This window comes from Globicephala melas, chromosome 2 (genome assembly GCF_963455315.2).
Source record: "Globicephala melas chromosome 2, mGloMel1.2, whole genome shotgun sequence".
In the NCBI taxonomy this organism is placed as follows: Eukaryota; Metazoa; Chordata; class Mammalia; order Artiodactyla; family Delphinidae; genus Globicephala; species Globicephala melas.
Genome location: NC_083315.2, coordinates 10,745,203 through 10,772,986, shown reverse-complemented (window position 1 = coordinate 10,772,986; position 27,784 = coordinate 10,745,203). Strand labels below are relative to the sequence as shown.

Sequence of the window (27,784 nt, the reverse complement as noted above, 5' to 3'; positions counted from 1 at the left end):
TAATGAAAGTTAGCTTTTCTACAATGCTCCCAAATTCCATGTTTGTGAAAAAGCTTGAAAAAATTATCATTTTTTTCTGTGTTGCCAACAGGATAAAAATCAGTGTAAGCAGTAAAATTGATATTGCTCTGATATTTTATAGTTTCATATATTTTACCAAATTTCTCTAATTTAAAATTTCATAAAAGAATCTTCTTCTTCTTGGACATTTATAGGCTCATTTATTTTGAGTTGAAGACAGCTCTACTTACATAAACTTATTGCTTAATAAATTATGTAACCTTACAAATAGAAACATTAGAATTCACAAAATAGAGAAAGCCAAAAAGAAAAAGTAATATCCATTTTAGTGAAATACACATAGTAAATTATGGGATAAAGCACATAGAACAGCAGTTTTTAAAAGTTGGATGTCAGGAAGAAGGCTATTCTCTTCAACAATCCTTAGTGACACAATTTATAAGTTGTCTCCTTGATTTTATGTTATCTTCTTAATTTTTCTTCCTCCAAATGTAAACCTCTCAGCCTATATATAACACTATGGATACTGAAAATATTTATAGCTGTGAATGGCTGCATATGACATAGGCTACCAGAAAATATATGTAATTTTTGGATCTCTGGAATAATATGTAGAAAATACTTCAGAGTACTAAAAAGGCTTACACCACTATTTCCAATTCAAAATACTTTACAGTTTTTAACCTTGTATTCCTTGTATTACGCAGTGTAGAAAAAAATGTGAAGTTCTGAGTGTTGACTTTATTTTTCAGGGCCCAGAAATGAATGTTTATCTGAAACTAGTACATAATAATAATGAATTATGCTATCAAACTGGAAAACCTAACATCAAATTTTAATCAGGTTACATGGAAACCCTGACGCTGGTGAAAAAAAATTTTTTTTTTCTCTATGTAAGTAAATAATACAATTATTCTTTAAACATTGCCTAAGCGTTTTGGTAAAGACTATTTTTATACTCTTCATAGTATTTTACTCTTTGAAAAAAACTTATGATTTAATTTCTATGTTTTCCGTGTTTTTTTTCTATGTTAAAATGACTATATTTTTTAAAATCCACCATTACTTATTAGCAATATAAATAATTTTGTGCTTTTCGAGGACACCAATGTCATGTTCCAGCTGCTTCATCTCTTCTTCCAGCTTCTGCTTGCGAATCTTCTTTGGTATGGAGTCGATGAAGACCGAGAGGGACTGAAACTTCTTATGTACTTCTTCCCAGTTCTTTTTCAGCCCCTGCAAATGGTAAAGAAAACTGTACATAGCAAAGTAAACTGCAGAAGCAGAGTAAATCGCAAAGAAAATTGCACTGGGAAGGAAAAATGTAAACAGGTAAAGAAAGCCGACAAAAATAACTAAAAAATGATATGTGTTTATCAAGTTCTTGGCCACAGTAACAAAAAATACTGTACAGAGGCCAAACCCTGTCCTTGATTGTGTGCTCAATTCCCACTGGGAGTATTTATTTTCTTTGTTTTTAATGTTACTGTACTTGTTTTTACCATCAAATACGTGTATGCAGAGTTATGAGTAGTATGAAACTAAGCTCATAGCAAATGCTTTGGTAAAAACAACTTAGAGTTGATGTCCCAAGCAAAAAAACAATTTTGAACAGTAAATTATTTCTTATAAAAATTTTCATTTTTTTTTCTTTAGAAAAAAAATATCCTCATTCTTCAACAGAGAAATCACATCAAAACACTTGATTCTGACTTACATGGCCATGTTTTCTTATATCTGACTAAATGGAATTGAATTCCATTCAATTTTCAAAATTTCATTTCAATTTTCAAAATTCAATTTTTTATTTTATTTTTTTTGCGTTACGCGGGCCTCTCACTGTTGTGGCCTCTCCCGTTGCGGAAGACAGGCTCCAGACGCGCAGGCTCAGCGGCCATGGCTCACGGGCCCAGCCGCTCCGCGGCATGTGGGATCCTCGCGGACCGGGGCACGAACCCGTGTCCACTGCATCGGCAGGTGAACTCTCAACCACTGCGCCACCAGGGAAGCCCCAAAATTCAATTTAACAAGAGATGATCTTTTATGTGTTTTCAGTATTAGAAAGAATTCTTCCTCCATATAGTTAATGGATCTATACTTCCCATTAATTTATTCTAGAAATGACTGAAATATCATTACATGTAACACATATGCTAATTCAATAATGTAAGTTAACGTTTTATGTTCTCAGAAACCAACAAATTCAAAATTAGGAATCTCTTAGGAGCAATAAAGGTTATTTCCATCTCTGCACAGTTATCATTTCTTATCACAATGCACTAGCGGCTCCATTGACAAAATGGTCTTAAACTAATTGAACTCATCCAATGAAATTTTATAAATTGACACTTTCTGTTATTCACTATGGGTGCACAAATCATTTTATTTACACAAAAATGAAAAGTAAAACTGAAAGTAACATTTAAAATATTGCCTGGAAATTATGATCCCTGACACACAGATGGAAAAACATATCCCACGCAAATGAAGACCAAAAGAAAGCTGGGGTAGCTATACTTATGACTGAAAAACTGACTTTGAAACAAAGACTGTAATAAGGGACAAAGGGCATGACATAATGATAAAGTGGTTGATACAATAAGAGGATATAACATTTATAAATATTTATGTACCCAACATAGGAGCATCAAAATATGAATGCAAATATTAACAAATTGAAAGAAAAAACCAGACAGCAATACTATAATAGTAGGGGACTTTAATATTCCACTTACATCAATGGATAGATCATCCAGACAGAAAATCAGTAAGAAAACATCAACTTTAAATGACAGGTTAGATCAGATGGACTTCACAGATATGTATAAAACTTTCCATCCAAAAGCAACAAATACACATTCTTCTCAAGTGTACACAGAACATTCTCCAGCACAGATCATATGTTAGGCTACAAATCAAGTCTTAATAAATTTAAGAGGACTGAAATCATATCAAACATATTTTCTGACCACAATGGTATGAAACTAGAAATAGACCATAGTCTATTAAGTATGCAATAGCATTATGTTTAAAAAAACAAATATCTTAATAATAAAAATACTTTACTGCTAAAAAATGCTAACCATCATCTGGCAGTGCAGGGTTTCCACAAATCTTCAATTTGTAAAAATCTCAGTATCTGTGAAGCACAGTAAAATGAAGTGCAATAAAACAAGGTATGCCTGTACCCTAATCAAGTGGGATTTATTCCAGGGAGGCAAGGCTGGTTCAATATTCGCAAATCAGTCAATGTGATACACTACATGAATAAAATAAAGGATAAAAATCATATGATCACCTCAATTGATGCAAAAAAGCATGACAAAATTCAACCTCCATTTATGATAAAAAAAAAAAAAACTTTCAACAAAATGCATACAGAGGGAACATACCTCAACATAATAAAGGCCAAATACGACAAGCCCACAGCTAACATCATACTCAATGGTGAAAAGCTAAAAGCTTTTCCTCTAAGATCAGGAACAAGACAAAGATGCCCACTCTGGCCACTTTTATTCAACATAGTATTGGAAGTCCTAGCCAGAGCTCAGGAGTAGCATAATTTAAAATTATTGATTAAAAGAAAAAGAAAGAAAATATGGTCCTTGAAAATCATGGCCATACATTTAGATTTATGAGAGAATTAGAAGTGTCTTATATAACAATACCTTCATAATAAGCCCTCATAGTACAAATTTAATCTTGTAAACTTTTCGGGGAGAAAACGGTTTATCTCCATGCTCAGGTAAAAATGACTACAAGTTTGGACACACTTTATAGAAAAGATTTGTTGAGAAAAAAGGCCACAAATGTTGAGCATTTCTTGAGCGAGATTATATCAAGGATTTGGGAAAGGGAAAAGGCAGAAGCGTCTTCTACATTTTAAAAAGAGAGGGATGGGCTAACACAGTTCTTAATAGTGTATGAGAAGTATTCCAACAAGAAGTCCTCAAAAGAATTCTGTTTTTCTATAGGCTTTCATTATGAAATGGGAAATATGTTTCCACAGTGCTCCACAGGGTTGCCTATTGCAGAGAAGAAATCTATGTATTTATACACTTTGAAATATCAAAGGTTTTTCATAGCTCCTTGGGTGATCTTTCTCTATTCCTTGTGGTCACAGCAGCTACACGTTCTGCAGTATTTCTTTTTAAAGGATAGTTTTCTTTATCTTCCAGTGTGTACAATAACATTTGGATCAAAGTCCACCTCTAGGGATGGGAACTAAATGTGATTGATATTTCATATTATACCAAAATAGCCTCTTAACGGCTTTGTGGTTATTTCATCTAAAAAAAATCTTTTATCCACTGCAGCGATACTGATTTTCCCTTATCTTTATTTCTTCATTTTTCTCTCTTCTAGTTTAATACTGAAATAATATTGTTAATTTTGGAAAAATTTTCACATAGGGAGAAGCGGTCATAAAATAATAGGAAGTGTGTTCAGGTCCATGCTCCTCTGCTGCCACCCCCATCCATTCTCCACCTCTGGCTCTGCGCTGTGACTAGGGGCTGGGCGGTGGTGGGGCTGAGGTATTTATTCCTATGGGCTGCTCCTCCCCCAGCACTGTTCCCTCCAGCCTCTGCCTGAATTCAGCTAAGGAAGACACCGGTGGGAGGATAGCAAGCTTGGGGCATTTCTTCCCCCACCCTGGACGTCACCTGGACATGACTGGCCCTTGCATCTGTGACTACAGTGCCTGTCGGAGCCCCTCTTCCAGGCTCCAGCTCCCACCCGGCTCTGGTAATGCTGTTTCCTGCCCCTGCCCTTCCAGCCCAGGGTGGTGATGATTCCTGCTGTCCCTAGTCCTGGGTGCCTCAGTGTTCCTTGTTGGTTCCCTTAGCCCTGCTTCACCTCTGTAAATAGTTCCTTTGTAGATCCTCTTCAGAATCCCAGCCTAGTATGCCTTCTATCCCCTGCTGGATCCCGGGCGGGAAGAGCCTCCCTCTGTTACCTCTTATGCACGTGCTTATCACGTGGTAGGAAAACACAGGCCTGGGAACTGGTCAATGTGAGTTTTAGTCCCTCTTCAGCTACTTGATAATGTTGTGACCAGGGGCAAATGTAAACCAACCTCCAAGTTCACTGACAGTAAGGACCACATTTGTTTTGCTCACAACAGTATATCCCCCAGGCTGGGTACAGTGAGCGGAACATGGTAGATTAGCTGTTCAGTAGATGAACGGAGGGATGAATGAACAAATGTGTCCACTTAATACTGATATATTTGCATTTTATATCCTTATCTGTGAAATGAGAAGTTTGGAATAATTAGACCAGATGAGCCCTTCCTGGATAATGAGACTATCATTTTATGAAGAATGAGCAGAATGTGCCCTACTCAGGGACATATGACCATACTGTCATAGAACTACATGCAACTCTTAACCAGGGAAGGGAGCAGGGTTCAGGGCTTGTCAGGAACAGAGCTCGTGGCTTTGTTACCATGGCAGCTACACTACCCAGCTAATAAGCCATCCAAGGGAGGGTCAGCTATTGTCTATCAAAGTGTCTACAAAGCAACTCTGTAGTAACCACATCAGGAAGCTGAGGGCTGCTGACCCACTAAGGAGGTGCCGAGGGAAGAGCCTTTTCCTTCCCAGGGTAGTTCTTCCTTTCTTTTCCTATTTTTCTTAGATGTAAAAACCTGGCTTTCACAAAAACATGTATGTTTTAAGAATGGCAGAATCTGATGGAGGGAGGGAAGGAGGGAGGGAGAGAGGGAGGGAGGGAACCAAAGAACAGTGCTCTTCCTGAGAATGACGGGCCGAGTCCCACTTCCACGTGTGCCAGCCTTCTTGCCTGCCTGTCTCCCTTCCTTCTCTCCAGCGCACCATTATTAATCACCTGTGTTTACACTGGGCACTAGGTTAGGCACTGCAGAGATTGCTGGCAACAAAGAGACAGGGTCACTGCCCTCGGGTCACTCCTGCTGTCTGGGATATCCTCTTACTCTGCAGTTTAAGGCGCAGCTAAAGACCTACCTACATCCTGCACTGGATGTTCGTGCCTGCGAACCTTATAAAACATATGATCTGTACACACACACATCTTTCTATATGTACATAGATACACAGCACCTCTTATCAATTAAATTACAACATTATCCAGAGCAGAAATTTTATTTTATGCCCCTTGGGGCTTAGCATGATACTCTATGCAGAACAGACATTTAATAAATGTTTATTGATGATTGGGATGACACTGATAAAATGCTAAGATTTTATAACAGCATATGAATCCATTTTTCAATAGAAATTAATGTTGTAAAAAGTTTTTTTTTCTCTGTTTTGAAAAGGTCACTAGAAATGACTTTGTAGAAAGCTTTCAAAGTAACAAAACAAAGAATAAAGTACTATTTTTACCTCTATAAGAGAGCACAACTATAGAACGGTGTCAGTAGGTGCTTAACAAATACTCTCTAAAGATGATGGAGCAACGGTGCTCACACCCCCCAATATTTTAAATGCTTCAGATAGAAGTCTTGCGTTAAAAACTCCAGTGTAAGTGTCTTTAAGTCTGTTTTATTCCAAATAAAGAAAACATATGTAAAGCCTAACACCTGGTTATTTTAAAATCTGGACACTTGCTTATAAGAAAGAAAAAAAAAGTTGGTCTAGGGACAGTTTCAATTATTCTAGAGCTCCACCTAGTGAAAAGTATCTACCTTATGGATATTATTTTTGAAAAATTCAGGGGCATGGGAATGAAAATCAAAATGCTTTTTTACTTTATTTATGCACATTCATTGAAGGAGAAGCTTAGCTTGCTTATGACACTACTTCAGGAAGAAACAGAAGCTCACCTAGTTGGAAACAAATTATTATTCAACAGTCCCTATATAACAACTTTTTGCTCTCCCCAAGGAGCCAGCTTTGTTGCACGCAGATGTCACTATAATCAAAAGAGAGTGTTCTGATTTCAAAATCAAAGTGCGGGCCTTAATAATCACTGATGGTGGATCTTTCTTTCAGAGATGTTTTAAAGAGTTACACATGAATGTAAACTAAAGACGCTTACCTGCAGAACTGCCTCCCTTTCTTCATCAGATAGCCTTTTCATAGCTGCTTCCCTGAGGTTTTCCTGGATATAGTTATCATATTCTTCCTGGGCTTTCTTCACTTCTTCATTTCGCTTACGTATGTAATCAGGCGTGACACCATAACCCTTGTAAGGATTTTTCAGGAAAAAAAAAAAAATCAAAATCCTGAAAGTAATCTTATATATGTGTACATACCAACCAATGATTAGGAGCAAAAGAAACGTTACAGACTTAAAGCCTTTGCTCAAAACACTGCAAGTTAACAAAAGTCAGTGATTTTTTTTCTTTTTCTTATTTGGAACTAGTTGATTCTGGTCATTTAAAACCATCTGTGCTGTTATCATGGCTGTTTGTTTTCCCTCTTTTGAATGTTCCCAGTGCCTGTTCTTGGCTGATGGCTTGGCCCTTACTTTACCCTGAAGAACTGGATTTTCTTTATTTCTTTTAGGTGCTTCAGATTTTACTTTGAAATACCTCAAATATCTTAAGGTCTCTTGTGCATTATCTCGTAAAAAGAAAAAAAAAAAGGAAGATAAATGCTTCCAATACATTGTAAGAACAAACTCTTAAAGATGCTAGGCACATCTGCTTTAAGAAAAAATTGACGTGGGTCCCTTAGGTTGTTTTTGGAACAACAAAATACAATCTTAGGCTCCTGGGCTGCTTACAAGGACTGACAGTGAAGCAATCAGCTATGATTCTTTCAAGTTAGTGAATGTGTCGATACCACTGTGTAGAGAAACAGAACTACTCCCTGTTCATTCTTCAAAGCATTATTTGAGGATGTACTTGGTGCTAGCTACACTAGTGAATAAGAAAGGAAAAGTTTCTGTCCTCATGGAATGTGCATTCTGTAGTGAGAGAAACTCACCAAAAATAGAGTATGAAATAATATATATAAGTGCTCCACAGTAAAATACAGTAAGAAAAAAGAAAGTCATGAGAGCTATTTGAGATAAATAAAGATGTCAGAGAAGACCAGAGGGCAGACAGCAGAAGCAAGAAGAACTACAATCCTGCAGTCTGTAGAACAAAAACCACATTCACAGAAAGAGAGACAAGATGAAAAGGCAGAGAGCTATGTACCAGATGAAGGAACAAGACAAAACCCCAGAAAAACAACTAAATGAAGTGGAGATAGGCAACCTTCCAGAAAAACAATTCAGAATAATGAGAGTGAAGATGATCCAGGACCTCGGACAAAGAATGGAGGCAAAGATGGTGAAGATGCAATAAATGTTTAACAAAGACCTAGAAGAATTAAAGAACAAACACCCAGAAGAATTAAAGAAGAAAAAAGATATGAACAATACAATAACTGAAATGAAAAATACACTAGAAGGAATCAATAGCAGAATAACTGAGGCAGAAGAACGGATAAGTGACCTGGAAGACAGAATGATGTAATTCACTGCCATGGAACAGAATAAAGAAAAAAGAATGAAAATAAATGAAGACAGCCGAAGAGACCTCTGGGACAACATTAAATGCAACAACATTTGCATTATAGGGGTCCCAGAAGGAGAAGAGATAGAGAAAGGACCCGAGAAAATATTGGAAGAGATTATAGTCAAAAACTTCCCTAACATGGGAAAGGAAATAGCCACCCAAGCCTAGGAAGTGCAGAGAGTCCCAGGCAGGATAAACCCAAGGAGAAACACACTGAAACACACAGTAATCAAATTGACAAAAATTAAAGACAAAGAAAAATTATTGAAAGCAGCAAGGGAAAAATGACAAATATACAAAGGAACTCCCATCAGGTTAACAGCTGATTTCTCAGCAGAAACTCTATAAGCCAGAAGGAGTGGCATGATATATTTAAAGTGATGAAAGGGAAGAACCTACAACCAAGATTAGTCAACCCGGCAAGTATCTCATTCAGATTTGATGGAGAAATCAAAAGCTTTACAGACAAGCAAAAGCTAAGAGAATTCAGCACCACCAAACCAGTCCTAAAACAAATGCTAAAGGAACTTCTCTAAGTGGGAAACACAAGAAAAGAAAACGACCTACAAAAACAAATGCATCACAGTTAAGAAAATGGTAATAGGAACATACATATGGATAATTACCTTAAACATGAATGGATTAAATCCTCCAACCAAAAGACACAGGCTTGCTGAATGGATACAAACACAAGACCCATATATATGCTGTCTACAAGAGACCCATATCAGACCTAGGGACACATAAAGACTGAAAATGAGGGGATGGAAAAAGATATTCCATGCAAATGTAAATCAAAAGAAAGCTGGAGTAACAATACTCATATAAGATAAAACAGACTTTAAAATAAAGAATGTTACAAGAAACAAGGAAGGACACTAAATAATGATCAAGGGATCATTCCAAGAAAAAGATATAACAAATATAAATATATATGCACCCAACATAGGAGCACCTCAATATATAAGGCAACCGCTAACAGCTATAAAAGAGGAAATCGACAGTAACACATTAATAGTGGGAGACTTTAACACCTCACTTACACCAATGGACAGATCATCCAAAGAGAAAATTAATAAGGAAACACAAGCTTTAAATGACACAATAAACCAGATAGAATTAATTGATATTTATAGGACATTCCATCCAAAAATAGAAGATTACACTTTCTTCTCAAGTGCACATGGAACATTCTCCAGGATAGATCACATCTTGGGTCACAAATCAAGCCTCAGTTAAGTTAAGAACATTGAAATCATATCAAGCATCTTTTCTGACCACAACGCTGTGAGATTAGAAATCAACTACAGGGAATAAAACCATAAAAAACACAAACACATGGAGGCTAAACAATACATTACTAAATAACCAAGAAATCAAAGAGGAAATCAAAAAATACGTAGAAACAAATGACAATGAAAACACGACAATACAAAACCTATGGGATGCAGCAAAAGCAGTTCTAAGAGGGAAGTTTACAGCAATACAAGCTTACCTCAAGAAACAAGAAAAATCTCAAATAAACCATCTAACCTTACACCTAAAGGAAATAGAGAAAGAAGAACAAACAAAACTCAAAGTTAGTAGAAGGAAAGAAATCATAAAGAGCAGAAATAAATGAAATAGAAACAAAGAAAACAATAGCAAAGATCAATAAAAATAAAAGCTGGTTCTTTGAGAAGATAAACAAAATTGATAAACCATTGGACAGACTCATCAAGAAAAAGAGGGAAAGGACTCAAATCAATAAAATTAGAAATGAAAAAGGAGAATTTACAACAGACACGGCAGAAATACAAAGCATCCTAAGAGATGACTACAAGCAACTCTATGCCAATAAAATGGACAATCTGGAAGAAATGGACAAAGTCTTAGAAAGGTATAACCTTCCAAGACTGAACCAGGAAGAAATAGAAAATATGAACAGACCAATCACAAGTAATGAAATTGAAACTGTGATTAAAAATCTTCCAACAAACAAAAGTCCAGGACCAGATGGCTTCACAGGCGAATTCTATCAAACAATTAGAGAAGAGCTAACACCCATGCTTCTCAAACTCTTCCAAAAAATTGAAGAGGAAGGAACACCCTCAAACTCATTCTATGAGGCCACCATCACCCTGATACCAAAACCAGACAAAGATACTACAAAAAAAGAAAACTACAGACCAATATCACTGATGAATATAGTCAATAAAATACTAGCAAACAAAATCCAACAATACATTAAAAGGATCATACACCATGATCAAATAGGGTTTATCCAGGGATGCAAGGATTCTTCAATATATGCAAATCAATCAATGTGATACACCATATTAACAAACTGAAGAATAAAAACCATATGATCTTCTCAATAGATGCAGAAAAAGCTTTTGACAAATTCAACACCCATTTATGACAAAAACTCTCCAGAAAGTGGGCATAGAGGGAACCTACCTCAACATAATAAAGGCCATATAAGACAAACCCACAGCAAATATCAGTCTCAATGGTAAAAAACTGAAAGCATTTCCTCTAAGATCATGAACAAGACAAGGATGTCCACTCTTGCCACTATTATTCAACATAGTTTTGGAATTCCTAGCCACGGCAATCAGAGAAGAAAAATAAAAGGAATACAAATTGGAAAAGAAGAAGTAAAACTGTCACTGTTTGCAGATGTCATGACACTATACATAGAGAATCCTAAAAATGCCACCAGAAAACTACTAGAGCTAATCAATGAATTTGGTAAAGTTGTAAATAATTACATAATTAATGCACAGAAATCTCTTGCATTCTTATACACTAATGATGAAAAACCTGAAAGAGAAATTAAAGAAACACTCCCATTTACCACTGCAACAAAAAGAATAAAATACCTAGGAATAAACCTACCAAGGGAGACAAAAGACCTGTATGCAGAAAACTATAAGAAACTGATGAAAGAAATTAAAGATGATACAAACAGATGGAGAGATATACCATGTTCTTGGATTGGAAGAATCACTATTGTGAAAATGAGTATACTAACCAAAGCAATCTACAGATTCAATGCAATCCCTATCAAATTCCCAATGGCATTTTTTACAGAACTAGAACAAAAAAATCTTAAAATTTGTATGGAGACACAAAAGACCCCGAATAGCCAAAGCAGTCTTGAGGGAAAAAAACGGAGCTGGAGGAATCAGACTCCTTGACTTCAGACTATACTACAGAGCTACAGTAATCAAGACAATATGGTACTGGCACAAAAACAGAAATATAGATCAATGCAACAGGATAGAAAGCCCAGAGATAAACCCACGCACATATGGTCACCTTATCTTTGATAAAGGAGGCAAGAATATACAGTGGAGAAAAGACAGCCTCTTCAATAAGTGGTGCTGGGAAAACTGGACAGCTACATGTAAAAGAATGAAATTAGAACACTCCCTAACACCATACACAAAAATAAACTCAAAATGGATTAGAGACCTAAATGTAAGACTGGACACTATAAAACTCTTAGAGGAAAACATAGGAAGAACACTCTTTGACATAAACCACAGCAAGATCTTTTTTGATCCACTTCCTAGAGTAATGGAAATAAAAACAAAAATACACAAACGGGACCTAATGAAATTGAAAAGCTTTTGCACAGCAAAGGAAACCATAAACAAGATGAAAAGACAACCCTCAGAATGGGAGAAAATATTTGCAAATGAATCACTGGACAAAGGATTAATCTCCAAAATATATAAACAGCTCATGCAGCTCAATATTAATGAAACAAAAAACCCAATCAAAAAATGGGTAGAAGACCTAAATAGACATTTCTCCAAAGAAGACATACAGATGGCCAAGAAGCACATTAAAAAACTGCTCAACATCACTAATTATTAGAGAAATGCAAATCAAAATTACAATGAGGTATCACCTCACACCAGTTAGAATGGGCATCATCAGAAAATCTGCAAACAACAAGTGCTGGAGAGGGTGTGGAGAAAAGGGAACCCTCTTGCACTGTTGGTGGGAATGTAAATTGATACAGCCACTATGGAGAACAGTATGGAGGTTCCTTAAAAATCTAAAAATAGAATTATCATATGACCCAGCAATCCAACTACTGGCATATACCCAGAGAAAACCATAATTCAAAAGGACCAATGCACCCCAATGTTCACTGCAGCACTATTTACAATAGCCAGGACATGGAAGCAACCTAAATGCCCATCGACAGACGAATGGATAAAGAAGATGTGGTACATATATGCAATGGAATATTACTCAGCCATAAAAAGGAACGGTATTAGGTCATTTGTAGAGACGTGGATGGGTCTAGAGACTGTCACACAGAGTGAAGTAAGTCAGAAAGAGAAAAACAAATATCGTATATTAACGCATATAGGTGGAACCTAGAAAAATGGTACAGATGAACCAGTTTGCAGGGCAGAAACAGAGACAGAGATGTAGAGAACAAACATATGGACACCAAGCGGGGAAAGTGGAGGGGGGTGGTGCTGGTGGGATGAATTGGGAGATTGAGATTGACATGTATACACTAATATGTATAAAATGGATAACTAATAAAAACCTGATGTATAAAAAAATAAATTTAAGTTAAAAAAAAAGATGTCAGGGAAGACCTCTCTGAGGAAGTAGCTGTTGTGAGATATGAGTCATTAAAACTATTCACAAATATTCTGGTTCTTCTCCTTCTAGGCACTTGGTATGACAATATTTTCCTGCTCCCCTTCAAGTAAGATGCAGCCTGTGACCTGAATTTCCCCGTGTGAGTAGAAGTAATGTCCTTTTTGGGTAGAAGGCTCATGAATTAATGGTTGACTTGTCATGTTCTTTTTCTCTCTGGTATGGTGATGGGTGATGTTTTGGTTTGCCTGGGTCCTGGAGTCAGGACAAGAAGCAGAGCTCCCAACAATCCTCAATGCACAGGTAGCACAAGCAACCAATAAAACCTAGTTGCTTTTAGTTACTGCAACTTGGGGGTTGTTAACCACAGCACAACCTAACCTAATCCTGACAATAAGGGATAGAAATCCTAGCTACAAATGTGTTCTGGAAAGTTGCAAAGCACTATACAAATAGACTAAGAGCTCAGTATTCTGGTAAGTTAGTTTCACGGTAACCAGTTCAATCCATTTCAGGATTTCAGTGTTTCAGGAAACACTGAGGGCAACACCTCATTTCAGCTTAGTACAATCACTGAGGTTCCCAATGATGATTGTGTCATCACAAGTGATTAAATTATATTTGGCACACTCTGTGTAGGAAAAGGAATTACGTCACAAATGGGTAAAAGCTGCAGTGATCTGAAATATTCCCATGTGCTGGATCATTGAGGGTAATGCATAGTATTAATATTAATAATTGCATATATTATAATATCCGCTCTTTACTGAACTTCTGTTAGGTACCAGGTATTGTGTCAAGTGCTGAATATATTTTATATCATTCAATCCTCACCATGCTGTGATAAATCTAATAACTTGTTAAAAATCACAGAGTTAAGTAAGTGGCAGAGTTAGAATTTGAAACGCTTGTCTTCCTATCATTGCTATGTAACTCAGGCAAACATCCATGCTTCAGTTTGCTTACACAAAATATTCTCATGGCACAAATGGGCATGTAATACTTTATTTGGAACTAAAACATGAGGTTCATTCACTTTTAAAAAATGGCCTCACCTTTAAAAGGACTTACTATCTCACTTACCAATAACAGATTTTTTTAGCTTAACTCAGATAAGTAGAAAGTAAGTTGAGTTAGTCCTTCGTAAGCCCTGACTGGTTAGCCATCGAGAGTACACTAGGCGCAGGGAATTTGCGTGGCTTCGTAGACAAGCACACGTAGACTAACCTCGTATTTTTCTGTCTCTGTGATGGAGACTCTCAGTTTCCCGTTCAAGGCAGAAAATGTATTGAAGTGGACAGCTTAGGCAGAAGGCAGCCAGTGTGGCGGTTTGTGGCATGACCATCAAAGGAGAAGGGTTTTTACGTGACGGTGGAGAAAGGATGGATTGGAAATGGCTTTAAAGCGCCAGGAGAATGAAGTTTCTGCTTTTCCACACCCTGTGGGACAAGGACCCTGAAGAGCCTCCAGGGGCCGTATTAGGAGGACATATCCAGAGAAACTTGAAATCTTTGTAAGCATGAGCTGCCAACTCCCAGATCCCTGCTAAGGTCTTCCAAAGGTGTCTCAGCCAGCCGAGTGACAAGGGTTTCTCAGGGAATAAGTAGTGTTCTCTGACAACAGCCTTGAGGTTCCTGTTTTGATGGTGAACAGTCATTGGATTCACCACGGTAGATCACTGGATGACCTCAGTACAAGCCCCTCTTACATGTTACAAATTCCTCTTTTTCTCTTCTTTTCTTCCTTATTTCCTTTCTTTCTTTTTTGCCCAAGTTATTATTATGCATTATTACTCTTTAGGATTTTGTACTCATATACTATGTGTGTTTCCAGCACTTCTGTGCTCTATAAGTATGCAAAGTAAAATAGGTCTTATAGAAGGTATTTTTCATAAGCTTTTTAAATTTCTATATTTAAACTGCTAAACCCAAGCTTCTATAATTTTCAACAATGAAATTATATGCCTATCTGATAAGCACCTTTTCAGATAGAAATGAAGGTCCTGAAAAGACTAACTATTGTACAGTACTTTCAAGGTCTGCTTTACTCTAAACCAAACACAAATGAGTATATTCACACTGAAATAGTACTGTGAATTATTTACAGTACACTGACGGGATGGATGGCTCTAAAGTTGTTTTCCTCTTCATTTCTCTCATTCTGTTAACAAGATGATGTAAACTAATGACTAAATCTTAGGATCTTCTGAAAGGTTATTCCTTCTAGATTTATAGTAACAACTGTGCTTCTAGTGACAATTCCACCTCACCGAAAATGAGTACCTTTTAGAGAATGTTTGCTATAACTGTTAAATATATTAATAATTGAAATTATGAAAAACAATTATAGTTTCCCTCTACTGAACTATATGTTGTTGTTCATTCCAAATTCTCTGTAATTTCATCACACTAGATTTGGACCAAACACGGACTTCAGAGGAATGAGAACTGGCAATCTAGATAATTTGTCCAGTGAGAGCACTATTTTTTTTAATTCAAGTACAGTTGATTTACAATATTATATTAGTTTTAGGTGTACAACGTAGTGGTTCAAAATTTTTATAGATATAAACTCCATTTAAAGTTATTATAAAATGTTAGCTATATTTCCCTTGTATCTTATTTATTTTATCCGCAGTAATCCGTACCTCTTAATCCCCTACCCCTTTCCAACCCCTTCCCCTTTCCCTCTCCCCACTGGTAGCCATTAGTTTGTCAGTGAGGGCACTATTAGTGATAATACAGACAAACATTATGAATACAATATTTAAATTATCTATCAGGTCTTATTAATATATCACAAGGCTACCTTTTTATTGATGTACTTTGGAACTAGTCCTGAAGTTTCAAGGTCATGCTTGTCTCCAGTTCTTTTGTCAACATAAATTGGCTTAGGTTTTTTAGCCACTCCCATAATGACATCGGCTGCATTTGTATTTATAAATTTTTTTTCACTCTGTATTCCCATGACTGGATGGTCCGTCCTCAATGGCACAGGAGGCTTTCTGGGCTCATTCCATTCAAACTTTTTTTCTGTTAAACATAACATTTCCTTGTTAATATTAAACTATAGATGTGGCTACTCAGTACTATTTATAGCACCCAGATATTTTACCACTAGTATATTAGAGTTTTATTAATAATATATTCAAATATTTAAGGTAAAAATCAGTAATCATAAATGCAAAAGATTAAATGTGACATAATCAATTAATATGTTGGAGAACAATATAAAAATCTAAGGGAAGAAAATAAACACCCCAAATCATATGCTAGCTAAAACATTTTTATTGGCTATTATAAAAATATTTTCTTATAAAGATTTCAATAACAAATGTTCAGTATGCCCATTGAAAAAAGCCCAAAGAAACATTAAAACTTTTTTCTGAGTACCTTCAATATTATGAATAATTGCCTCTTCAGAGGAAAGTTACTGTAAGATCACCAAGTAAATAAATCAAACTTGATGTATCTGATGTATCCAAGAATCTGGATGTTTTTCACTAAAACTATTATTATTATAAGGTATAAAAATCATGTAATAGCTATGTACCTAACATGCAGCTTAAGAAATGATAAATGACCAATACTGCTGAGGCTTCCTATTCACTCCTCCCTGATTACAGCTCACCTCCTAAAATAACTGCTATCCAAAGTTACTTCTCTCTCTCTACCACATTCTCTTCATTAGCAGCAGATGAAACTGGCCATTTTTACACAGTCTCTTTGACTTGACCATTCCAACTTATCTATTTTGATACAGCCACATCAAAGTGGTTTGTCAAAATGCTAAAATGTAAAATAATTACACTTTACTTCCAAGAACCGAAGGCAACAACTATCTTGACAAAACCTTACTCAAAGGCTTCCCTGGTGGTGCAGTGGTTAAGAATCTGCCTACCAATGCAGGGGACAATGGTTCCAGCCCTGGTCCTGAGAGATCCCACATGCCACGGAGCAACTAAGCCCGTGAGCCACAACTACTGAGCCTGTGCTCTAGAGCCTGCGAGCCACAACTACTGAGCCCACGCACCACAAGGACTGAAGCCCGCCTGCCTAGAGCCCGCCTGCCTAGAGTCCGTGCTCCGCAACGAGAAGCCACCACAATGAGAAGCCCACGCACCACAACAAAGAGTAGCCCCCGCTCGCCGCAACTAGAGAAAGCCTGCGCGCAGCAACAAAGACCCAATGCAGCCAAAAACAAGTAAATCAAATAAATTTAAAAAAACAACAAAAAAAACCACCTTACTCAAATCTTAACCTCATTACAACTACTATGGACTTCGACTTTATTCATTTCTGTACTGTTTGAACTTTTAAATCATTTTATATAACTTTTAGTATCAGAAAAAAACAATACTTATTATTTAAAGTTTATGAACTGGATTAATCTCTTGTTATAGGCTGAATTGTGTCCCCCCACCATATTCATACATTGAAGCCCTAAATGCCAGTACCTCAGAATGGAACTGTAGTTGGACATGCTTTTAAAGAGGGACTTAAGTTAAAATGAGGTCATTAGGGTGAATGCTAATCCAATATGACTGATGTCCTTGTAAAAGGAGGAAATTTGGACACAAACACACACAGAAGGAAGCCATGTGAAGACAGCGATCTATAAGTCAAGGAGAGAGGTCTCAGAAGAAATGAACCCTGGAAACATCCTGATCTTGTTTTTTTGTTTGTTTGTTTCATTTTGTTATTGGTTTTGTTTTCGGTTTTTTTTGGCCATTCCGTGTGGCATGTGGGATCTTAGTTCCCCAACCAGGGATTGAACCCATAACTCCTGCAGTGGAAGCTCAGGGACCACCAGGGAGTTCCCAGTAACACCCTGATTTTGGACTCTAGCTCTCAGAATTGTCACAAAATAAATTTCTGTTTAAGCTACCCCATACTTACTATGGTAGCAGCCCCAGCAAACCAATATACCCCTGATAATTCTACACGCCCCCAGGAAACATTATAAAGGAGGTTTTGAATGTTCACTTATTCATTAATTCATGCAATATATTTTTGTTGAGCAATTACTATGTCCCCAGGTAATGCTCTAGGAACTGCGGGTACAGGAGTGAACAGAAGATACAAAGTCCCCTTTCTCATGGAGTTTATATTATAGTGGGGGATGAAAAAATAAAATATAATATGTAGACTATAATGTATATATTAGCTTGAACTATATGTAAAATTGTTTACTGTTTTTGACCTACAAAAATGGTTATCTTCTTCCTATTTAACATACTACTGAGCTGTTGTGAACATTGTCAGAAATTGAATTAGGGAGTTCTTCCAAAGCCCGGAGCAGAGAATAAGCCTGTTACAACCCAAAGAGCTCCCTTCTACCAGATACACCCATGTCAGGTTGGGTATATCAAGTAAGGTTGGCATAATCAGTTTGCCTAAAAAAACAGAGGCATACATCTTATAGATGATCACGTGGGAAACATTTAGAAGCCGGATTTAATTATGAGTTGAAAGCGCATGCAAAGGACTCCCATAACGATAGCTTTAGAAATGCAATTAAGAGGCAAAACTGAATTCTCAGAAAATGGGGAAACAGTTTGGAAAGACTGATAATTCATTCTTAGTTGAGTAAGTATATTATAAATCTTGGTTGTTTGTGGTTATGCACTGGATGGAGCCTAAAGCCCACCCCCATCTTACCCTTATGTTATATCTATCAATACCTAAACATCATATTCTTTTCATCCGAGGCGTAGGGGTTGGCAATGTGGGGTGGCTCGGAAAATGGGGCGAGGATGTCTCTTTACAAATTATTCGGTGGTAATGTTAATAAGTCTGAAGACCAAATGACTGGGTTTCTTTTTAGGCTATAATAAAATGGCAATATTAACACGGTCTCGTGGTCATGCAGATGTTCTACTACTTAAATTTAGAGAAATCTTCTTGTACCTGGTAGGTAGTTTTCAGTGTGTCTAGCAAATTATTGTGTTCAGAATGGCAGAATATTCACCAAGAGACTGGCAGTAGCCTTGGCCTATATTACCTTTAACTTTGTCTCACTGGACGCGGCTTTTAACGCTCTTGCAATGCCCTGAATTTCTTAATTATTCCTAAGGCCAATGAAATGTTGTGTTTGTTTTGCCTTATAATGTTTATAAGAGAAGAGACAGACTTCTTCCCTTTCTCCTTATTTGAAACTTAGGATTTATACAGTTAGGTTATGTACTATGCTTAACCTTGGAGAGGATTCATGAGGACCCAAGTAATATCATTGGTTCTAAGGCACTTAAAGTATTAAATTCCATTTTAGGACTTTCCAGTGTTCTCAAGTGCTTGTGGGTCACAAAATAACAAGACTCCACTTAAGGGAGCTACAAGAGAGGCTTCTGAAGACATGAATTTCAGCATGAATGTTGTATTTTCAGACTTGCTTCTTCCACCTTTCCCAATAATGCCCTCATCCTCTGTCACGGTATGAGGGTTATGAGAGAGGATTGTGGGACACATAATATTGCCATAGGGAGAAGTAGTTTCATTTTTGGCAAAAGGCACACCCTAGTTGGGCTTGAGATATTGCATTATTTCCTTGATGCCAGAAGATGGGAAGAGGCTTTTTTTGGGCTGTGTTGGGTCTTCATTGCTGTGCGCGCACTTTCTCTAGGTGCGGCGAGTGGGGGCTACTCTTTGTTGCAGTGTGCGGGCTTCTCATTGCAGTGGCTTCTCTCATTGCGGAGCTCAGGCTCTAGGCATGCGGGCTTCAGTAGTTGTGGCATGTGGGCTCAGTAGTTGTGGCTCGTGGGCTCTAGACCACAGGCTCAGTAGTTGTGGCTCACGGGCTTAGTTGCTCCGCGGCATGTGGGATCTTCCCCAACCAGGGCTCAAACCCGTGTCCCTACATTGGCAGGCGGATTCTCAACCACTGCGCCACCAGGGAAGTCACCGAGGCTAACTTTTTAAAATAGATAGATTCATTGCCCTCTTCTCTTTATTATCTGAAAACATCAGGGAAGACATACCCAAGATGGGAAGAAGTTGCTTCCATGAATACCAATAACAATTCCTTTTTCATCCACTCTCCACTTTCCTGATGGCCTTTTCCCCTGATACCCATATTCTCTATGACCACAATTGACTACATAATTTGTGAGGCCCAGTACAAAATGAAAACGTGGGGCTCCTTGATAAAAAATTATTAGGCATTTCAAGATGGCAGAAGCAGAGCATTAAACCAAGTGTGGGATCCTCTGAAGCACGGGGCCCTTTGTGACTGTACAGGTAGCACGCCCAAGAAACTGGCTCTCATTCATGAAGGCTCCTCCATTACATCTAACTCCTTCATTGTCCTAATGGTCTTAGAGATTGGAGAGAGTTAAAGCCCATACTCAAGGCTAAAGTGAGCCTGATAGTTGCTTCGACAACTGATAGTAATGGTTGTAGTTTTCATCTCTTGCAGAAAAGACCAGACAGGGTTTAGATGGTGAGCTATCTTGCCCACTGAGGTTCAGAACTCTTCTTATGATCATTGTTATTGAAGTCATATAGCTAGTTATGAAGATGGTGGGGCATGTGGTGCTGGAGGTGGGGTTTTATCAGATAGTCCAAGATGTAGTTCAAGATGCTTGCACCATCAAAGGAAAGTCTATTCGGGGGGCAGCTGGCATTCTCCACTCTTTTTTTCTACTACATTGTGGGTTTTTTTAAGAACTTTTATTTAAAATATTTTTTCACTGAAGTATAGTTGATGTATAATACTGATATTATATAAGTTACAGGTGTACAATATAGTGATTTTTAAAGGTCATACTCCATTTATAGTTATTATAAAATATTGGCTATATCCCGTGTTGTACGATATATCCTTGTATCTTATTTTGTACATAATATTGTACCTCTTAACCCCCTGCTTCTGTTTTGCTCCCTCCGTCTTCCCTCTCATCACTGATAACCACTGGTTTGTTCTGTGAGTCTGCTTCTTTTCTGTTATATTCACAAGTTTGTTGTATTTTTTTAGATTCCACACATATGTGATGTCACACATTTCCCTGTCTGACTTATTTCACTTAGCATAATACCCTCCAAGTCCACCCACGTTGCTGCAAATGGCAGTATTTCATTCTTCGTTATGGTTGAGTAGTATTCCATTGTATACATATACCACATCTTCTTTATCTATTAATCTGCTGATGGGCACTTAGGTTGCTTCCATGTCTTGGCAACTGTAAATAATGCTGCTATGAACACTGGGGTGCATCTACTATGTTCTTGACGTCTGCTTTCTCCTAGCCTCTCAAATTCTGTTTAATATGAGGTAAAGTTGCTATCACTGTAAACATTTACTATTCAGACAAAATAATTTTAAATTATCTGCTAACACTTTTAATATTAAAAAGAGTGATAAAACCTACTGGGTGGTAGAGTTTTTTCCTTTGAATGTTTCTTCAGGAAATCCTTTGGAGAAGGTACTTCAAGTTTTGCTGGTCCCATAGTTTTCATTGCAGTTTTAAATTTTTGCTTCTCATCTTTTACAGCTGCCTTAAAAATGGATACATACCTACAATTAAAAGAAAAAGTTGTAGCATTTACATTTCTAGTAAAAATTGTTTAAAGTTTATAAAAAGGATATACATTTCTAATTTATATATATCTATATTCATTTGGAGATAGCCATAAAGCATAATTATCTGAATTATCTGAGTCCATCAGGCTTAGGCAAGCTAGATGGAACCTTTGCCCTAAGAAAAACATGCCAGGATAAAGATGGTCATAGTATTTCCTTATTATCCTTTGAATATCTGTAGCATCTATAGTGATGTCACCTCTCCCATTCCTGATATTGGTAATTTATGTCTTCTCTCTTTTTTTTTTTTTTTTCTGATAAGTCTAGCTAAGGGCTTATTAATTTTATTGATTTCTTAAAAAACCAGCTTTTCATTGATTTTCTTTAATGTTCACGTTTTCCATTTCAATGATTTCTGCACTGATCTTTACTATTTCTTATTTGGAGTTTAATTTGTTTTTCTTTTACAATTTTTTTTTTTTTTTTAGTTTCTTAAGGTACAAGTTTAGATATTTGACTTTAAACTTTTATACTTATCTAATAGAAGCTATAAAATTAAAAAACACCTTTTTAATTCCCTTCTGATATCTTCTTTGGCTTAGGAGTTTGTTTAGATGTGTTTTGCTTAATCTCCAAATATTTGGGAATTTTCCAGATACCTCTTTGATTTCTAATTAATTTTTACTGTGGTTAAAGAATATAATTGTAAAATTTCAATCCTTTAAGATTTTCTGACACTTGTTTTATGGCACAAAGCATAGTCTATCTTGGTAAATGGTCTACATACACTGGAAAAGAAAGTGCACACTGTTGCTGTTGGCTGGAGTGTTCTATAAATGACAATTAGGTCAAACTGGCTGGAAGTATTTTCAAGTGTTCTAATAATCATTGAAAGAGAGATGTGGAAATCTCTGACTATAATTGTGGATTTGTCTATTTCTTCTTTTAGTTCTATCGGGTTTTGCTTCATGTATTTTGAAGCTCTATTAGTAGCATTTAGAATTAAATGCTACTAATAGAGCATTTAGAATACCTTCTTGAAATACTAATCACTTCAATATTATGAAATAATATTCTATATCCCTTCTAAAATTCTGTGCTCTAAAAATCGACTCTGTCTGATATTAATATAATCAGTCCACATTCCTTTAATTTATGGTAACAGCATTTTTCCATTCTTTGACTTTTTACTTACTTGTGTCCGTACTTTTAAGGGGATTTTCTTATGGAAAGCGTAGAAGTTTTATCCTTTCAAAGGGTTTCATTTCTTTGGTGTATTTAGACCATTCACATTTAATGTGATTTAAAAAATATGTTTGTGTTTAAATTTTCCATCTTGCTATTTGTTTTCTACATACCCCATTGCTGGTTCTTCCTTATTTTATTCTGCCTTATTTTTTGTTTTATTTTGTGGAAGTTCTAAGGTTTACAATATACCTGTTTAACTGATCACAGCCTACCTTCAAGTATTATTATGTCACTTCACATAGGACATAAGAACCTTACAAAAGAATACTTGCATTTACCCCTCCCCCACCTTTATCCTAATGTTATATGTTATGAAACCCGTAATTCATTGTGATTACTTTTCCTTTAAAGAGCCAAATAAATTAAAAAGAAATTCAGAAATAAATTTAAAAAGAAGAAACTTTAATATTTACCCATATATTTACCATTTTATGTGTTCTTGATTTCATTGTGTAAATCCAAATTTCCAACTCATACCCTTTTCTTATGCATTATGGACTTTTAAACTTCTGGCTTCCACTGTTTCTATCTGCTGACCTTCTTTCTTCCTCTGTATGTAATGTTTCTTTTTTCCTTGGCTGTTTTTAGGATTTTTCTCTTTATTACTGGTTTTAAGAAATTTTATGTTAATGGCCCTTGGTATGGTTTCCTCCCCCTCCTCCTTCTCCTTTTCCTGCTTGGGGCTCATTATGATTCTTGGATTTGTGGATTTAGAGATTTCATTAATTTTGTCCAAATTTTGACCATTATTCAAATCTTTGTTCTGTATCTCTCTACTCTCCTTCTGGGACTCTAATTACACTTGTGTTAGGTTGCTTGATGTTGTCCATAGCTCACAGATTCTGTTTTCCTTTTCAGTTTTTTTTCTCTCATTTTCATTTTGTATTGTTCTAGTATTACTATGTCTTCAAATTCAACAATATTTTCTTCTTCAGTGTCTCAGCTGCTGTTATTCCCATTAAGTATACTATTTTCATTTTAGACATGGTATTACTTATGTGTTCAAGTTAGATTTGGGGTTTTATTTACCCTTCTCTTTCTCTCCATACCTTGCTCATGTTTTCTTCTGCCTTTTTGAACACATGGAGAATATTTAAAATAGTGGTTTTAATCTCCTTGTCTACTAATTCTCTCACTGATGTCATTTCTTTGTCTGTTTGTATTGACTGATTTTTCTCTTGGTTATACATTGTATTTCTGGGTCCAGGGCTTTTAGTCTATTTCTGATTTGGCCCTACCACTGAGGCAATATATTTCTGAGGGTACTACTCAATCCCTTGCATCTTAGGAGGAGTTTCCACTCTGGTTGGTGGGAATATAAACTTTATCTGGCTCTGCTGCCTACTGTTGGCTATTTCCCTGGCCTTGGTAGTTTCAACATACAAAAGTACTGTCAGCCAAAGACTTCAGGGAAATTCTCCTGCATACTTCTATCGTTCTCCATATATGTAGTTCTTTCCTCTCTGGTACTCTTGTGCTGTGAACTCTACATGCCTTGACCACCTCAAACTCTGAACTCTGTTTCTTTAACTCAGAGAAACTGCTGGATTTTGTTTTAATTTCTCTTTCCTGGACTTTTGTCTGGAGATTCTCTCCAGAGACTATGTTGGGACAATTGTAGGGCTTGTTTCCCTTCTCTTAGGGATGACTGCTCTGTGTTGCTTGTCCAGAGCCTGAAAAACCATTGTTTTACATATATTTTTCTGGTGTTTTAGTTGTTTAAGGTGAGAGGGTAAATTCCACTCTTGATTGGAAGCAGAAGTTCAGCTATACCACTTTTAATACTTTGTATTCTCATCTTACTATGTAGGTAAGTTTGTGTGGAGAAACATTCAATTGTTTCTTGCTTTTAGAAGAATTTCCTTAATCATGAACTAAATGTCTGGGAATTAACTATGGTCCAAACTGAATGAGCTCACTAGATACCATCAGAAAATAATGTTCAGTCCAAATCTGTGCCTTGAAATTCCCACGGAAGTTGGAATTGGCAGATATGATCCCTTAATAAAATAACTTCCTCTGCAGTAAAAAGGAGTGCGTACACTCTCACCTTTTTAAAATTTGCAATCTTGTGATTCATTACACTATCCATTGTGAGTTGAAAGCTTACCATCTGTTATAGAAAACAAGATATTCTATTCTATATGAATAATAATTTTTTAATTTTTCCAAATTACAAAAATTTTTTTAAATGATGAAACTAATGTAATGGTATATGTCCATTATATCTCAACAACAGCAAAAAGGAATAAAGATCTAGGTTCCCTCCATCTCCTCAATTCATTTTCCAGAAAAAATTATGTTCTCTATATCTCTATTTATGTATGAATTGTAACTTGATTTTTAAAACTTAATATAGGGGCTTCCCTGGTAGCTCAGTGGTTAAAAATCCGCCTGCCAATGCAGGGGACACGGGTTCAAGCCCTGGTCTGGGAAGATCCCACATGCCACGGAGCCACTAAGCCCGTGTGCCACAACTACTGAGCCTGTGCTCTAGAGCCCACGAGCCACAACTACTGAGCCCATGTGCCACAACAACTGAAGCCCGCGCACCACAACGAAGAGTAGTCCCTGCCCACTACAACTAGAGAAAGCCTGCACACAGCAACGAAGACCCAACACAGCCAAAAATAAATAAATAAAATAAATTTATTTTTTAAAAAACTTAATATAATGTGATACCTTTCCATGTTAGTACACATAAAGCTTACTTTCTTTTCTTTTTCTTTTGCATGAAAGAGTCTTTAAATTCTATAGCATTTTACAATTTTCAAAAGTTTCACCCACATCGTTTCATATAATCCCATAATAATCCTTTTTTCCCCCACCCCCTATATTACCCTTCCCCCCTTCCCTCTCCCCACTGGTAACCACTAGTTTGTTCTATCTGTGAGTCTGCTTCTTTTTTGTTTTATCCACTAATTTGTTGTATTTTTTAGACTCCACATATAAGTGATATCATACAGTATTTGTCCTTCTCTGTCAGACTTATTACACTTAGTATAATGCCCTCCAAGTCCATGCATGTTGTTGCAAATGGAAAAATTTTCATTCTTTTTTTTATGGTGGAGTAGTATTCCATTGTATATATATACCACATCTTCATTATCCATCCATTTATTGAGGGACACTTAGCTTGCTTCCATTATACTTTCTTTTCAATAGCTGCATTTTATTCCATTTTCTGGATAGTGTGGTTTTATTATAAAGATCCAGAGGGTGACTTTATTAGACAACTGGCCTTACTTTCTACTTTTTATTAGATGTGGGCTATAGATGAATTATTCTAAAACTAAAGTTATCTTCAATAGACGTATCATACTTGCACTTATTTTCTTGCCAATAGTCACCACATAGTCATATTCAATCTGTAGATACACAGTTCTAAAGCAGTTTATCTTAAAGAGCACACAGAGAACTACAGACCAAGAGTTGGTACAGTTTGATAATGCTTGTTTGAGATTTTTTTTATCCTAATGGGTTAGATGAACATCTGGTTAACTACTGTTCTTTGTTTGTTTTGTTTTAAATGTCAGGCCAATATTATTATTGCAGCACTGGTCAATTGTGTAGAATTTTGGGACCTAGACTGCTCATAGCTCACTGTTCAACTGGAAGAGGGTGCCCTTCATCCCACTTTGATTACATATATCCATTTTCTAAATTCTCATTTAGCATCTGCATCTCTCATTAGGGTTTTCAATAATACATGGTTTTACTGTTAACCAACATTTTAATGTTTATCTTCCAGTTCCCCAAGGAGCCTGTAACCTCTGAGATAAGGGAGATCACAGTGCTGTCAACTGTTGGTTTCCCCAAGGAATCCACCTCTTTGTGAAAGCTGGACGATCATCTTGCCAGTCTTGCAAAGAGCTGCAGTGAGCTTTACTGAAGCTGGGTTTATAACTCAGTGATGCAAACAAGGCTCGCAGCTTAATATATTTCTTTCTTAGCATGAATTTGTACTGCAGTAAGGGGATTGGGTAAGGGCAAGTTTGTGTTACTGTGGTGAGAAAGAATTGGTTAAATGTTTTATTATGCTCTGTTTTTTATAAATTAGTGTTTTGCATGCATGACATCTTGTCAAATGAAAAACTCATGGCTGTGCTGACAGTGTAGCCTAACTTCACCCTAATGCAATGAGTTCTTTGCCATCACATTTGGATGCCTTCTATTCCTTTCACTGTAGGTTAGTTTTTTCTCCTTACTCCTTCAGAGTAAACCAAGTTTGTGCTGTCACTCCAACATTGCCCAAGGGCAATGTTATACACTAACAGGGTTCAGTAAGTGCTTGCCAAATGAATAAAGATTTTTCCTATAAAATTTCTTGAAAAAGTCACCTAGATGCAGTAAAGCTTTTAAATTTACCAAAAAACAAAACGCCTATTTAATAAACTATCTTAACATTCAAATACAGTATACTATGGAAAATATAATCAGCCAGTGAGTTATACAGAGAAACTTTATCTTGTACAATATACAGGAATTTTCGCCCAAAAGTCCATTCAGCAATAGTTAATTTGAACACTTCTCATAAACTCTGCAACTGTACCATATCTTACTTTGAATTCCTATTTCTAATTTCTACTAGATTTTGAGAAGCTAATGAAAAACAAAATAGGTATTGGTTTGGTTAAAAACAGATACTCAAGCTTAAAAGTGGAAGGATCTGCCTTCTTGTTGAAGATGTTATGCACCCCAAGCAATTACTAGTAAAGATAATTGATAATTAGATGTGAAAGACTCAAAGGATTATCTAGTTCATTTAGTTTGTTTTACAGATCAGAAAACAAATGAAAATGTCTTCATGATCACAAAACCAATTAGTTGCAGAGCCTGTTTTTTTGTTTTTAGCCCACTGCTCTTGCAGTGCGGTTTTGCCTTGGATCA

General features: G+C 36.5%; 1 protein-coding gene across 3 annotated transcripts in view; it reads right to left on the bottom strand.

The window, feature by feature from the left end:
• Positions 1 to 328: 328 nt before the first annotated feature.
• ENKUR (enkurin, TRPC channel interacting protein) overlaps positions 329 to 27,784 on the bottom strand; it is a 30,000-nt gene continuing 2,544 nt past the window's right edge. For all 3 annotated transcript variants that reach the window (XM_030837208.3, XM_030837210.2, XM_030837207.3), the window contains exons 2-5: positions 21,495 to 21,640; positions 15,938 to 16,161; positions 7,045 to 7,191; positions 329 to 1,257 (exon numbers count right to left, since the gene is read on the bottom strand). In XM_030837208.3, the coding sequence (XP_030693068.1) occupies positions 1,084 to 1,257; positions 7,045 to 7,191; positions 15,938 to 16,161; positions 21,495 to 21,582 (633 nt within the window). In that variant the 5' untranslated portion in view covers positions 21,583 to 21,640 and the 3' untranslated portion in view covers positions 329 to 1,083. The remainder of the gene's footprint in view (positions 1,258 to 7,044; positions 7,192 to 15,937; positions 16,162 to 21,494; positions 21,641 to 27,784) is intronic.